Genomic DNA, 15,671 nt, shown 5'->3' with positions numbered 1-15,671 from the left:
GAAATACCAGCTTAAATGTTCTTCAGAACGGTGGGTCACACCCCACTGGGCTGGAGAACCGGACCTGTTAGACGCAGAGCTGAGGAGGGGGGGTAGGCATTCCAGTGATCCTCTGAAGATCAATTATTTATTTAGTTGGTCTAGGTGGATTTACCAGCTCTCTCTCTCCCCCCTCTACCCTTTGGGACTTTTTAAGAACTCTGCCTGCCCAGAGCTCTGGTTCTGCATCTTCTCCTGGTAACCCCTCCATTAAACAGTGGTCACCCTTTGCTCAGGGCATTTCTACCCTGGTTTGCATCGAGCAACTACCACCCAACGACTCCCCACTTGTCTCGATCAGGCGTAATTTATATTGAACTGAACCTTTTGCATATGCAATGACTACAGCCTTAATTAACATAGCAATGATCTCCATCTTCCCCCCCTCCCAACTCGCACACTTTTACCATTCACTGACCGCATGGACACCTCCACTTTTAAGGAACTGAAACTATCTGTTTTGGACTGTCCAGACAGCCCATCTTGCCCCCCTGATCTGTCCTGTCCTGTCTGCAGCTCAGCACAGGCTCCTGATCAGGAAGTGGAGAAACCGATGTCAGCCTCCAACTGTCGCTGGCATCCCATTCTGCAATCTTTTGGACAATGTGTACAGACTTTTAATAATCCACAATCTACTTTGAGTTTAGTAACCTTTATGGTGAACATTTGACCCTAGTTCACCTCAACTTTTGACTTCTTATCTCAATATGAAGTTAAAACCCTCTTAGTTTAGCAGTAGTCAAAACTCTTCCTAAAACATCTCAGTTTCATAGTAATCAAAACTCTTAAAAGCATTCTCATTTCATAAAGCATAAGTTCCTCATTTTAGTCAAATCTATCAAAAACACCAGTTTCCTATAGTAACCAAGAACATCACTTTTCACAGTGAGCTGCTGTTCCGACTTGGTTACTTCTAAAAACAAAGATTCTCGAGACAACCTTTCAAAAATAATCAAACCATCACTTTTTACAGTGAGACACGCTTCTGATTTTTACACCGTTTCAAAATTAAGGAACGTGACTAATAGACACTTGCTTAGTTCGAACACATTCATTAGGTTATGGCATAATTTCATCCTAAATCACAGGTTATAATATCACAATGTTCCCTTATTCAGCTGTTGTTCTGTCAGCCCCTTGTGGCTGATTCTGGGATTTCATATCTCCATGCTTCACAACACTCTCTGCTATGAGATGGTTGTTGCTAGAGGTACGGACCCGTACCTGTAGCCTGTGGACTACGGATACGGCACTTGCCATTTGCCAATCGGATACGCGAGATCTGGTCACATGACTCCCGGTAGACGCTAGCGGTACGGACCCGTAGCATCGGTACTACAGGTACGGACCCTAAACCTGACCCTAACACTAACCCTAACCTTAACCTTTGCTTACCTTTCAACAGTTTGCAGTGGTTAGCAGCTTCTTGACTCGCGAGACTCGCGTACGGGTCCGTATCTGTCTGGCAAATGGAAAGTGCCGTATCCGTAGCCCACAGGCTACGGGTACGGGTCCGTATCTGTAGACACTACCCTATGAGATCCCTGTCAGCCCCTATAAATGGCTGGTTTTGCAATCCTATATCTCCATGCTTCACAACACTGTTTTTTCTGTCAAGATGGGGTGCTGAGTGTACATTAATGAGAAATAAAATTAACTTTTTAGATTTTGGCAAATGGCTGCAATGACAAAGAGAGTGAAAAATTTCAAGAGGTCTGAATACTTTCCGTACCCACTGTATATACTGGAGGGCTCGGAGAGAAGTTAGTTATTCTTGAATGATTGGAATGGTTTTGTTGGCAAATTTGTATCAGAAATTTTAAAATAATGCTGAAAAGTGGCTTCTTTTTTTTTTAGGGTGGACCATTTGGGCCCTTTCTCAGATTTTTTTTCACGTTAATGTACAAATCTTCATTTAAATAAAACTTAAAAGGTGTTTTTTCTTAACTTGAATTCAGTGCATCTTCGAGAGGTAAAATATAACAAATATTGTAACCACCATGAGTCACTGCCAAACACTTGCATATCATTAGACAGTATAAATTATGTAAGAGTTAGTTGCATGTCAGCTAACTCTGTTTTGTAAATGAAGTTTTAAGAAGTGTATTCAATAATTCCTAAATTACAGTAAATGATGTTCTGTCAGACAGACCTCTCTTGTAGATTAGACATGACAATATAAGAACTGTGTGAGTCTTCTTTTCAAGCAACAAAAATAACATTTTACATCGTATGTTTTAATTTATGAGCCTTACTTCAAATATATTGTGCATGCATACCCTCGGGGTTAGTGCTGAAACAATAGTCACGCAGCCAAATGAACTAGTTGACATACTTTAGTGACAGATGGAGATATAAGAAAAGGCTGTTCCTCTTGTTTAAATTGTGGGCTATGACTGAAGATCACATTACTTAGTGCCTCATAATGTCGCAAAAAATGTATTTAACCAGGCAAATAAAAATTTCAACCGGATTTTGCCTGGTTTTATGTAAAGACAGCAATGTCTTTATGACAGCCAGCATTTTTAGAGTGTAGGCCTCCATTTTGTGTGACATTGAAAGAAATGAAACTGTTTCAATGCCTGAAAAACATGCCAACTAATGGTATTGTATTGCCCCTGTTTAAGCTATGGAAATGTAACTATGTTTAGTAGTAAATACTTTGTAGAAACAGTATTTAAAGAAATTCTTCAATGACCTCATTTGACTGTCTGGATTAGAAGCAGATCAAGACTATGAAAATCTGTTTCTCTAAAAAAACAGTCACTCACACATTGAATAGTGATACTCTCCACATGCTGTCTGAGATTAAGTTATAAGATTTATCCCAAGCAATTGACTGAGAAGGAGATTTTAGTCTATCTCAAAATAACTTTCTCTGCCATTTGAAAGCTTGAGCTTCTCTTTAATCAAATTTCACACAAGGGATTTTTTCATTACGGTACTTTGTACAGTTAATTGGAATAAACATATACACAAGATACATCTGACCAAATAATACCTCTGCAGTTCTTGTAATGATTGCCTCCAGTAGGATAACAAGACAAAGTCAATAACGTTCAGTTACTGTTTGACTAACAAATAACAGGGGTGACATTCATTATGTCAGTCTGTGTGTTGCTGCCAGACATTGTGTCAGTCTCTCAGAAGAAATGAAGTTGCTTACGAAGTATTACACTCAGTGTATCCATGGTGAAGAAGTATAAACACAGAATGGATCTGGCATTTTAACAGAATAAAATGATGTGGAGAGTCAACCACATTAATCATATTTAATTTTGTGTATTGCATATTTTAAAACATGGTACTTTCGTGTCACTTTCGGTCAAGTGTAATAGGTTTACATGCTGTGATGCTTCCCCTTGGGCTGTTTGATAAAAATAAACATATTTTATGTTTGTTGCACTTGCTATTTGAGTATCAAATGAAATGTTAGCCGAGCTGGACACCATGTGATGTTTTGATATTGGTACTTGAATCTCATGGAAACGTAGAAAATTGTGAGTGGTATTTTAGGTTCAGAATAGAGCTGCAACCAATAATTGATTACTCAACAGCTATTGAATGAATCGCTATCAATTTTGATATTCGATTCATCTGTTTAGGTAATTGTTTGAGGGGAAAAAAAGTCGAACATTTTACAGGTTATTTAGTGTGAATATTTTCTGGTTTACTTACCATACTATGACAATGAATTAACTAGAAAAGCACTCAGAGTGCAGACCTCCGCCAAGGATAGAGAGGAAAACAGGAAACCCATGCAGTAAAGGATCATGAGCTGGAATTGAACCTCTCTGACGCAGTTCTGTTTACGAATCACCTTCTTAATCAGTTGAGCTATCTGGACACCTTGCTCCAATTTGTTGGACGACATACTAACCTATGATGTTTTTGTCATATTTTGGACCACATACTAAAAAATTCAAAGTGATCCAGAATCCAGGATTCTTTCCGGATTGCCACCAAATTAAATCAGCTCTTCCTCTTACCATAGTCTACATCCCCTCAAAATTTCATGTGAATCTGCCCAGGCATTTTTGAGTTATCTTGCTAACAGACAGACAGACAGACAGACAGACAGACTCACACACAAACGCCGGGTGTCACATAACCTCCTTGGCGGAGGTAATTATCTTGCGGTGGTAGACATAACACATTTAAAGATGTTATCTTGGACTTCAGAGAACATCGACTGACATTTCTTTTTTACCTTTTTTCTGGCAGTTATCAAACAAACAACTGAAATAATAGTTAACATATTGATTAACAATGAAAACAATTGTTCATTGCAGCTTGAATTCACTGTTGGCATGGTATCCCCAGACCGTAAGTAACGCAACTGATTGCCTTACCGATAGTTGAATTCTAAAACAATCTAAGTGAAAACTAGTGCTATTGAGACACATTTACATGCTTAATACACAGCATGATGTAGGACCTGCACTGACAGCAGGTCTTGTGACTGGCTGTGTATCAGTCTTCCTCTCCAGGACACAGTTAAGGGTCATGAATGCCTCCCCAAGCAATTCCAGGAATCTAGTGACTTTAAATGTAGTGCCAAATACACACTCTCATGTTAAGGCCTGAGAATCTTGAAATACTGATGCTAATTAGTCTCAAAATATACTAGATCCTCCTCAGACCACACTGTCTAAATTCTTCAGTTAAAGAAAAGAAATCAGTTCTACACTATGCACTCTGGAGACTACCAACATAGCACGACTTGAAAAATTGATTTGATAGTTGATTAATTTAGATTTTGAAATGGTAAGTCAGTGTATTATAAGGTTTTGGTTAGCAGTAACCAAAACACATTCATATCATTACCCTACAACATATCATTGTATAACATGCCATACAAATGCATTGAAGAACCCATATTATATTTTTCTTTAGTGTGTTATGTAGCTTTTGGTGCACGTAAAATGTCTGCAAAGTAATAAAGTGCTTGTTCAGATTCTCAGTCATCCAGGTAATGGTAATCTGAGGGGTTTCACCAAAAAGCAACAGTACTTCTCTTTTAGGTTCTTGAAGATGTTCTGCCTCCCATGTGAGAGGGTTATTTAGTTATAGGCCAAAGCCCACACCTAAAGGGGTTTTTCTCATCCTCAGATGTCACTGCGTGCTTGAAATGCCTCATAGGAAGTCCTAGAAAGCCTGTGGCTGATAATTGGCATTTTCCCAGCATCAGTATCTTTATTGACCAATTACTGATAAATTAAAAGTGCTACTTCAGGTTCCTGGACTCTATGGTCTCAGAAATGTCTCTCAAGCAGAGACTTCAAAACCTCAACAAGAAACGCTAGCTGTTACCACAAACCAGAAAATTAGCTGCTCTTGCGGTGGGCAAGGCTATGCTAATAGCTAGCAGCTAAATTAGAAGTAACAGTCTGGTAAACAATAATCAATAATGCTTTAACATATGGACGTCAGTGGTCAATAAACATGACAACAGTGAAAGATTAAGAAAACAGAGAAGAACAGCAGACATCACTGCAGGAGACAAACTTGATCCGTCTCAGTGGATCCCACAGAGGAAAGCATCCTAATTTAATCCTCTTGTTTCTGTTTTACATATTCATTTATAGTCACCCTTACTGATGAAGAGTTAAATGTGTCTGACCGACAGAAGCTGCAATGTTTTGTATGCCATGTCTGAAAGTGGCTTTGCTTATGTATGTTTCCAGGTGCTAGTCTGGTATGCCTTTAATAAAAGAATGAGCAGCTGGTTCAGTTTGCTATCATATTTTTCTTGCTATAGCCATTTCTGCAAACACTCCCTCCGAAATGTTTTAGCCATTAGCAAAGTATACCAAGTATTCTGCTGTAGCTGCAAGATGGAACTCAAGAGTGTTGACATACTGTGAGCATCTGAGGAACTGTACACCAGTGGAGTACTTTTATTTTTGGTGGCAATGTCCCCACAAGAATAAGAAAACCCTTTGTGTCAGAGCATTGTGTGGCTAATGTGGCTAATATTATTAGCTTTAATTGTGTGCCTTAGGTCAGGACTGGGTGGGTTGCTGTGCTTTGCTTTTTGTGCTTCAGAGGACCTTAGCTGACTTTTTGGTTCCCAGATGGTATACTTGTAAAAAATAAATGATCAGGAAGCGAATAATTCCTTAAATGGTTATAGTATGGTAGTATGTGTATGGTGTAACGTAGTGACTGCTACAGGCGTCTGTCCTTGTTCTACTTCAACAAACAGCTAGCATCATTGGAAAGTTCACTGTAATGAGTATTTTGTGAACAATTCACTTGAGAAGATGGTATTTTAAAGTCTGCGGGTTCATTTTGAGTTACTATACATGGCAGTGAGACACATTGATGCACTAGGTGACATTACCAGAAATACTCACCACAGTACTAGTAAGTTTACAGTAAGTTCACAACACTTAGCATGTGTTGTGAACTGGTGCAATATAAAAAAAAAATTAAATGAATTTAATTTCTTTCTGTTTGGATCGGTGTTGTGAACTGTTTTCATATACTTTGTCAATAGTGGGCTTGGAGCAGAGAGTCATAGACAAGCACATTGTTGGTTTTGATCTTTTCATGTGATGCACTGGTGTTAAAAATATTACATAATGCCACCTATTGTCCTTCAAAAACTACAAATGTTTTTTGCTAAAGTATGAAAATCTCTCATGCCGTTATAAAGAAACGTTCTGTCAAGAATAACTTAGTCTGGGATAAATTTCTTTCTTTAAGCAGTGCAGTAAGTAACTGTAAGCAAAGACTGCAGAAAGTAGCAGGAAGCCACCCAGATTTTTAAAGAGATGAAGCTTCTATACTGCATCACACTGTAGTGTTCCCTGCAGGAGGAACCCAGTATGTGTTGAGAATGAAAATGCGACTGAACTCAGCTGTCAGGTCACTGTATTGCTACTGGATACTGACGGTGTGCTTGGAATGACTCAGAAAGAGTCCAGAAGGACAGTGGGGGAAGGAGGAGGAAGGCATCACTCAGCAGATTTTCTGCTGTGAGGAAGGTGTGACTGAGGGGAAGCCCTGCACTTTGCCCAACCCCCTCCTTCTACTCTGGCCGACTATTGAAGGCACCAATTAATTTCCATGCAGCTATCCTGTCCTCTATTGGCTAAGGGACTTGTTTTATGGATGAGCAGTCAGACCTGCCAGTATGGACTGCAGTGATTGGCCGAGCTGGGCTGCAGTGAGGATGCAGGTTTCTGGACGCTCTTTTTGCTGCGTTTCTCTGGATGCTGATACTGAAGCTGGCAAAGTGGCAGGTCCTGTTTGCTGCTGATGCCATTGTTATATCAGACTGAACATCAGATATTTCCTGCTTTGTGTTAATTTTGGCACCTTTGATTTTATCCTGCTGCAGTAGATGCCTGTTAGTGTTGTGTTTTAATGAGAAAAACATCTAGCAAAAAGCTGAAGCACTGAGCCGGAGCAGTGAAGTGAAGTCCTCTCTGCAGTCCCACATTGTCTTCAGTGGACCTTCGAACACTTATGCTACTAGTTTGACTCTTTTTTTTTTATACAACAAGACTGGCGCAGTTAAGTGTTCCTGTTGTGTGTGAGCGAGGAGCAGTAACCCAGACAAAGTAAGAGCTGGTTTGACGATGCTGCAGGACATGCTGGGTTTCCTGTGCCAGAGACTTTTTGGCAGGACACAGTGTAAGCCTGCTGAAACTCAGCTGCCAGTGGAGAAACAGACTGGGGCTACTGGAGACCAAGCTGGTCTCAATGGAAAGACTGTACAGTCCTCTGAAAATAAAGAAATCTGCAAGAGTAATGCTACTCCAAACAAGACCACAGTATTAATTATGGTAGCACCGCCTACAAATCTTCAACAGGTAGGATGAAGCAGATAGAGAAAGAGAACTCATTTTGTATAACCTGTGGGGACAGCAGGTGAGCAAATGTTGGCCTGCTCTCAAGTACATCTAACAAGATAATTACTAATCAACTTTCTAATGAGTTATATGCATGTCTAATATGTCTTATCAGCAGGTAATCAAACCTGAAGAAGTTTCTTTAGGTGCTGAACATCTTTCTGATATCTTTAGAAATGAAACTCAATTTGAGCAAACGAACCCTAATCCCAAACCCTATCCAAATATTATGGCCGTTAGAGTCTGGAAATTGAGAACATGATTGGGAAGTGAGTATGTGTGTGTATATGTGGCTGATAGACAACACTAATGTGGGGTTTACGGTTTACATGGTAAATGTTTCATGTTTCATTGATAGAAGAGAAAAGACTTCAACAGAGACGAAGGATTTTCTGATAGAATGAGGGCTGTAGTGTTTCCAGTCCTAAAAGTCCTTTTCTCAAAATGGTGGATTGCTATAAAATTGTTGGTTTAGACATTCGTGTTCCTGTCAGGATCACCAATTAAACTGTTGATGATCAGCTGCCTTTAGTGCTTAGTGTTGGGTGAATGAGCTTCATGCTGTTGTCCCAAACACAGTATGGTTCCTCATTCAGATATGTCCACTTAGCAGCTCTTACAGTCAGTACCAACACTAGATATTTGTCAACTGCACAGCTCCACTGGAGCTGTTGAAATCGGTATGTTTTACTTAAGGGTACCTCAGTTATGAAGGTATTCTTTCCCTTGATCAAAAGAGGGACATGCGCTGCTCTGTCAACTTTTACTTATTCAGTTCAATGATGTCATATATGTACCGTCAACTGACATGTCATTGATAGCAATAAGAAAATTGTTCAAAATTTCACTTACATGCATTAGATGCAAATCAGCATGGAAACCCATAACAAACTGTTGTAGTTTGTCTTAGACATTCAAAGATGTGCAAATGTTGAATAAATGTTCGGTGACACTGTTGCTTAAATATAATATAACTTTATTATAAGGAACAACAGCATTGAACAGACAGACAGACTGCCTGGGAGGATCCGGCCAAATGAACCTCTCTGAACAGCAATCAGAGATCATATTTATATGTTTTGGACAAGTATGAGGTCACAATATATGTTTCCTAATTAGAAGACATCTGGTCATGGAACAAGACCCAACAGATCAACCCCCTATCATTAAGACACCCAAAGAGCCATTAGGGCCCCAAAGAATAATTATCATTACCTGGACATAATGACTCCCAATCTAATCACAGCAATGACTTCCTTCAGCAAAGACCACATCTTATTTTAATAAGCAACATATATCTCAACATATATGTCAGATCAGATACTACAAAACAAAACAAGTTCTGTTGCATGAACAAGTTCTTTCTCGCTGCATCATAACAGCAGGTCTTGATGAATCTTGCTAGAAATAGTAATTGCATGTTTTATTTATCTGAGTTCTGAGGATGGCAGCCAAGTCAGTTTTGTATTTAGTATGTTAGTACCTAAAGTCTGAATGTTTGTGTTTTTATGTATGAGATTTTATTCATTTGAGCCTGAACGAATGATCAACAAATTCTTCGCAAAGTATGATCTCTGGTGGATGTGTTTCATCAGATGTTACTGCATTGATATACACTTTGGCCTACCTAAAATGCACCTGTTGGAGTAGCAGACAGCGACTTCCATTAGCTTCCATCTGCTAGCCCTGCTCGCTCAATTCCACCCATTAGCTCTACCTGCTAGCCGTCAACCATCGGCGTTGCCTGCTAGCCCTCAACCCTCGGCCTTGCCTGCTAGCCCTAAACCATCAACCTTTGTCTGATAGCCTCCAGCCATCAGCTTTGCCTGCTATCTTCTAGTTACTGGACCTGACTGCTAGCCTTTAGCTATCAGCCCTGCCTGCTAACATCATCAAAAATGGTAAAACAGTGGATCGTCTTCTTTCACCATGTCACAAATCATTGTATTGTGTTTTATACTTTTGTGTGGTTCTTCTAGTATCCCAAATGGGTCTGGTAATCCCCCTTGACGAGCTATGCTACTTCAAGATGCACAGTTTGACAAGCATGATAATTTAACATTTCATCATAGTGATGGCTACAACATTTCCTCAACTTATGAACTTAAATAATCTGTACATAGTAAAGAAATCTACATAAATGGCTAGAATGTCTATTATACTGATCGACAAAGAAAAGGTGCTGGAGTGGCCATAAATATTAAACAGAGCTTCGATGTCCGGACGCCGCCGAGGAAGATGGCCACATAGAACTCTCCTCCTTGAAGAAACTCCTGATTTTCATGAATATTTCATTGTTCAAGTCCTAAAAAACAGATAAGTGCGTGTGAAGTATCGAACAGCAAGTCTGCAAACAAGTTTAAGGTGTTTAGTCAGTGTTTTAATCTCATTCATGGCAACCACGTCGAAGGGAAGAGCTGCTAAATCCCAGGCTAATGTGGCTAACAGTAACACCGCTGTACTCAAGGCTGTATCACCAGACGAAGCAGCTGGCTTGGCCACGAGTGCCCTGGTGGGACTCCAGGCTACATTGGAGAAAACCATGCAGGAGATGGCACAACTTAGCAGCATACTTAAACAGCTACAAGAGGATGTCTCCAGTGTTAAATCAACGCAAGCTAAAACTAGCACGGACATTAACAACATACACGAGCGGCTAGATGAAGCTGATGGCCGGTTTCTGCATTTGGAGATGGTAAATGAGAGGCTGTCCTCTGAATTACAGAAGAGAGAGAAGCAATGTGACGAGCTAGAGAGGGCTCTCCAAGAGGCAGAGACCAGGGAAAGGCTTATGAATCTGCGACTGATTGGAATAAAGGAAAATCAAGGGGACAATCTGAGGATGCTGGCTCGTCAGTGTATTACTGAGGCACTGGGGGTGCAGCTGGCTGACAACGAGATACAGCGTGCTTTTCGCCCTGGACCACAACCAGCGGAGGGAAACTCGCAGCCACGACCTATCGTTTTAAGATTTCACACCCTGCTGGAGAGGGATTGGGTGATGGCCGCTGTGAAGACGAGGTACAGGCAGAATACACCGCTGGTCTGGAAAGGCTTAAAGTTCTCAGTCTTCCCAGACACAACGAAAGCTGTGATGGAGAGGAGGAGGAAGTTCGCGGACGTACGGAAGAAACTTCATGCAATGGACGTACTATTCACACTCGCTTATCCTGCCAGACTCTTCTTCAACTGGAAGGGGCAGAAGATGTCATTTGAAGACCACAAGAAGGCACAAAAGTTCCTTGAGAAGGAGACAGAAGGCCCGGAGTAACTGTGGGGTAGGCTTATCTCTAAATGTGTGACAAATGGTTAAATAATATTGGTTTCACGTATGTAGATTCCTAATTTCGTCATGCAAAATTACATTATTGGGCTTTCATAGGCTTAGTTTCAATAAAAAGGTTCAATATTTTATAATAACCTTCATGGAAATTGTGGTTATAATTTACAAGTTCTGTTCTCTCATTTTAATAACTGCAATAACAAGTGTTATACCTAAGATATTTAATAGGTGGGGTCATTTTGTTGCATGCAATAAGGCTTAAATAACTTACTACTATGGGAGACGCCAGTGTTTACAAACAGTGACGTCACAAAGTCATGTGATTACCGCGCTGGTTGGCAAGAGGAACCAGAGGAACAATGGCTGACGATAACAATGCTAACTATCCTTCCGTGAAATTGTCCGATTATGCTCAATCCTTATCACCTGAGGCCCGACAAAGATACGCGAGTAAGCTGAGATATCAGGGAAACAGTAAAACCTTGCCAGATCCCTACAATTTGAAGACTGGGTGGGTTGACGATCCTTCATTGTGGCCGGACATTTCCTTCACCGACATTTATTTTTACTTGATTGACACCCCTGGGCTGTTCACCCACCCAAAAATATATAATTATGAATTAAAAATAATATGTCTTCTGTTAATCTTCAACAAGATGTCAAAGAAACGTCAAGAAGTTGCTGTATTTTTTTGTCTGTAGTATGGCTTCTATGTAACAGTAACAGACCCACAGCACTGGTGATCGAAAATAGGACAATTCTAAAAAACGATCGCTAGACGCATACAAAAACAAATATGGTTACAAATATGAGGCTGCTGGCTTAAGGAGATGTTTTTGAATATGCTTCATTCGACTTTAGTATACTTTCATCGCCTAAAAAGCAATCGGTAACACATGACAACGCTGAATCAAACCGAAAGTGGAGAGATCGCTTCACGCGAAGGAACGCTTCATACAACTAACAACTACACATGATATTACCATTGTGGTAAATACATGTGCAATTTCATTCATGAAAAGCGATAACTTTACGTATTTGTTTCAAACCCGATATCGTTCTCATAGCAAGCCGTTATGTTACTGCTGGTTCTTGCCAACCAGCAGTGGTCTTGTACCACGTGACCATAACAAATGACGACACGCTGGCTTTTCCCATAGAGGATTGACGGGTAACCACTGCTTAGTTGCTGCATAGATCAGGTAGAGGGTGGGGTTTCCCTCAGGAAGAGGAGGGAGCAGGTTTTGTGGGGGATTATGGGTCAATGCTGGGGGTGGTCATTGTTATTTATCCCAGTTCTAGGGGTGTGGTTGAGAACGTTTGTTGAATGTTTTGATAGGTTTATGGCCGTTTTGTATTTTCTTTTCTCTGTCTGCTTGTTTTTTTTTTTTTATCCCCTTTGTTTTATTTCTGTCTGAATGGTGGCACTACATTTTGATTTTTAACACTAATGAGCATACAAGGGACCAATAGTGATTATATCAAGGCGATTTCGTGGAACATTAATGGGACACAGAACATAACAAAACTGAAGAAATGCCTTCTCTATCTTAAAGCGAGGCAGGAAGATGTTTATCTCCAAGAGACTCATATGAAGAAATCGGAGGCAATGAGACTCAAAAGAGGATGGGTAGGCCATGTTTTTCATAGCTCATTTGATAGCAGTAAAAGAGGAGTTGCAATACTTTTACATAAGAAACTGAACTTTGTTTTGCTTAAAGAACACAAAGACGAGGAAGGGCGACTTATATGTATTGAAATTGTAATTAACGGGAGGAGACTAAATCTATGCAACATTTATGCCCCTAATGAAGACAGTCCCGATTTTTTTCATAAGGTCAACAGGCTTTTGGGATCATTTGAAGGTGGTAATATAATATTGGGAGGAGACCTTAATCAGACTCTAGACCTGGTATTACATAAATCTAGATATTCTCCAGCCCCAATAAAAGGCAGACAGGCACTGCATCAGCTCCAGGAAGATGTTGGAGTAGTTGACATCTGGAGACTAACAAACCCGAATAAACGGGAATACACCTTTTATTCTCATAATCATAAATCATACAGCAGAATTGAATTTCTGAATTTCTAAGAACCTGGTTGAAGCTGTACAGGATATTGCCATTGATGTAATAGCACTAACAGACCATGCTATGGTAGAGCTCAGTATTTCTACTTGTCTTGAGAGCATCAGGAGTAATAGGTGGAGACTTAATACATCCCTTCTACAAAATACTGTATTAAACAGACATTAGCAAAAGATTTTAAAATCTTTTTTCAGATTAATATTGGCTCTACCCCCATAATAGGCACAGTCTGGGAGGCTTGTAAGGCGTTTATAAGTGGGAAAATTATTGCTGAAGCATCAAGGAAAAAGAAACATGATAAACAGACAATGACAGGATTGGAGAATGAAATAAAACAGAAAGAGAATTGTCAGAGAACTACAGTGAAGATTTATTGAAGCAGGTGTGTGAGCTGAAATACAATCTCAATGGTATATACAGTAAGAAGGTTGAATATGCCAATGCAGCTTTTATGAGAGTGGAGAAAAGGCAGGGAGGCTATTAGCAAGACAATTAAAAAACAGGAGACTTCACTGACTATACCATGTGTTAGAGATATTAATGGAAAAATTGTAACCACAGCCAAAGAAATTAACTAGGTGTTCAGGGATTTTTACAAAACTCTCTACACGTCTGATACTCCTCCAAACCCTGAAAAACTGGAGAACTGGTTTTCCCAAATTGAGCTCCTAAATCTATCCTCAGAGCAGACACAGCACCTGGAAACCCCTGTTACAGAGGAGGAAGTGAGAAAGGCCATAAAATCAATGCAATCAGGCAAAGCTCTTGGGTTAGATGGGTTTCCCATTGAGTTTTACAAATTATATGTTGATATTCTAGCCCCCGTCTTAACACAGGTGTACTCAGAGGCCTTAGAAATAGGTAGTTTGCCACAGACACTCAATGAATCAGTCATTTCTGTCATTCTCAAGAAAGGTAAAGATCCAGTGGACCCAGCCAGTTATTGTCCCATTAGCCTGGCCAATGTAGATTATAAAATTCTTATGAAAGTTCTTTCTATGCGTATTGAACATATTATTCCATGCATTATAGGTTCAGATCTGGTAGGATTTGTAAAAGGTAGATCTCCCTCTGATAATTTACGACACCTTCTCCACTTGATGTGGCAAAGCAGAGAGTCTGATGAATCCGTCGCCGCCTTCTCTTTAGACGCAGAGAAGGCATTTGATAGAGTGGAGTGGAATTTTTTGATGCATGCGCTGGGGAGATTTAGTTTTGGACGAGGATTCATGAAGTGGATACTAATGAGCCTAAGGCCTCGGTTCTGACCAATGGCATGGTTTTGTCATTTTTCAGTGTAACCAGAGGTGCAAAACAGGGAGATACTCTTTCTCCATTATTATTTATTTTATTCCTGGAACCACTTGCAGTGGCAGTTAGAACAGACACAAGCATAAGAGGGGTGAGGGCAGGCGGTAGGGAGCATAAACTTTTTCTATATGCAGATGATGTCCTCTGGCTATCTGTAGATCCTGCTTCTTTGGCCCCAAGATTTTTTAAGACTATGGAAGCATTCTCTGAAATCTCAGGTTATAAAATTAACCTAGGTAAGTCAGAGGTAATGCCAGTGTCGAGAACGTGTCAATCGACAATAAATGATACGCTTAAGTTTAAGTGGATTGACTCGGGGACGCAGTATCTTGGGATTCATCTTACCCCAAATATTGAAGATATGGTGCAAACAAATTATATCCCATTACTTCAGGGTATCAAGGCTAACTTGGAGAAGTGGAAACTGATTAATCTTAGCTTATGGGGAAAAGTTAACACTATCAAAACGATGGTAGTGCCTCAGGTGAATTATATATCTATGATGGTGCCATTAATGGTCCCAAATTCTTTCTTTAAACAGTACAACCAAATTGTCAGGGACTTTCTATGGAACGGAAAGAAACCCCGTCTAAAACTTGAAAAATTATTTACCATTAGAAGCAAAGGGGGGTTGGGTTTGCCTAATGTGGAGTTGTATAAAACGTCTTTTGAGATATTTAAACTCTCCAGGGTTTCCTCCAGGATTTTTTTAAACTGTGGGGGAGGTCTGCATGAGTGGAAGACGGGGAGGTGACGACGACGACAAATTTTGAAATGTGAAATTATGACTATTTCAAACTGAATGTTTTTCTAAATACATTATTTATTATCAGGTTTCCAGTACATTAATTGAAAATAATAACTGAAAAGACTATCTTGCAGTAACAACAAACACAACGACAAATTAAAGCAGCATCTAGAAGAGGCGTCAATCTGCCAGTGCCACAGAGCTTGTGCCTTTGCTTTATCCTAGTGCTGTGTGGCAACAACAGTAAACAAAGAGGCAAAAAGTAAAAGGCTGTAGCAAAACTATATACAACTGTGTGTAACCCCTGACTGACGTTAATAAGGTAAAAGTATATAGACCGG

The 15,671-nt window shown here is 40.0% G+C and overlaps 1 protein-coding gene across 3 annotated transcripts in view; it reads left to right on the top strand.

The window, feature by feature from the left end:
• Positions 1-15,671, top strand: part of slc25a25b (solute carrier family 25 member 25b) — an 81,448-nt gene that overhangs the window by 21,260 nt on the left and 44,517 nt on the right. Inside the window, exon 1 of one of the 3 annotated variants that reach the window (XM_051938383.1) lies at positions 7,219-7,862. The exons of the other annotated variants lie outside the window; for them this stretch is intronic. Within the exon in view, the coding sequence (XP_051794343.1) occupies positions 7,629-7,862 (234 nt within the window). The 5' untranslated portion in view covers positions 7,219-7,628. Of the gene's footprint in view, positions 1-7,218; positions 7,863-15,671 lie in introns of those variants that run through there. 3 annotated transcript variants of the gene reach the window in all.

The sequence above is a fragment of the Acanthochromis polyacanthus genome, chromosome 18 (genome assembly GCF_021347895.1).
Source record: "Acanthochromis polyacanthus isolate Apoly-LR-REF ecotype Palm Island chromosome 18, KAUST_Apoly_ChrSc, whole genome shotgun sequence".
In the NCBI taxonomy this organism is placed as follows: Eukaryota; Metazoa; Chordata; class Actinopteri; family Pomacentridae; genus Acanthochromis; species Acanthochromis polyacanthus.
Note: the sequence above shows the minus strand (reverse complement) of the source record. Positions and strands in the feature narration are given on the sequence as shown.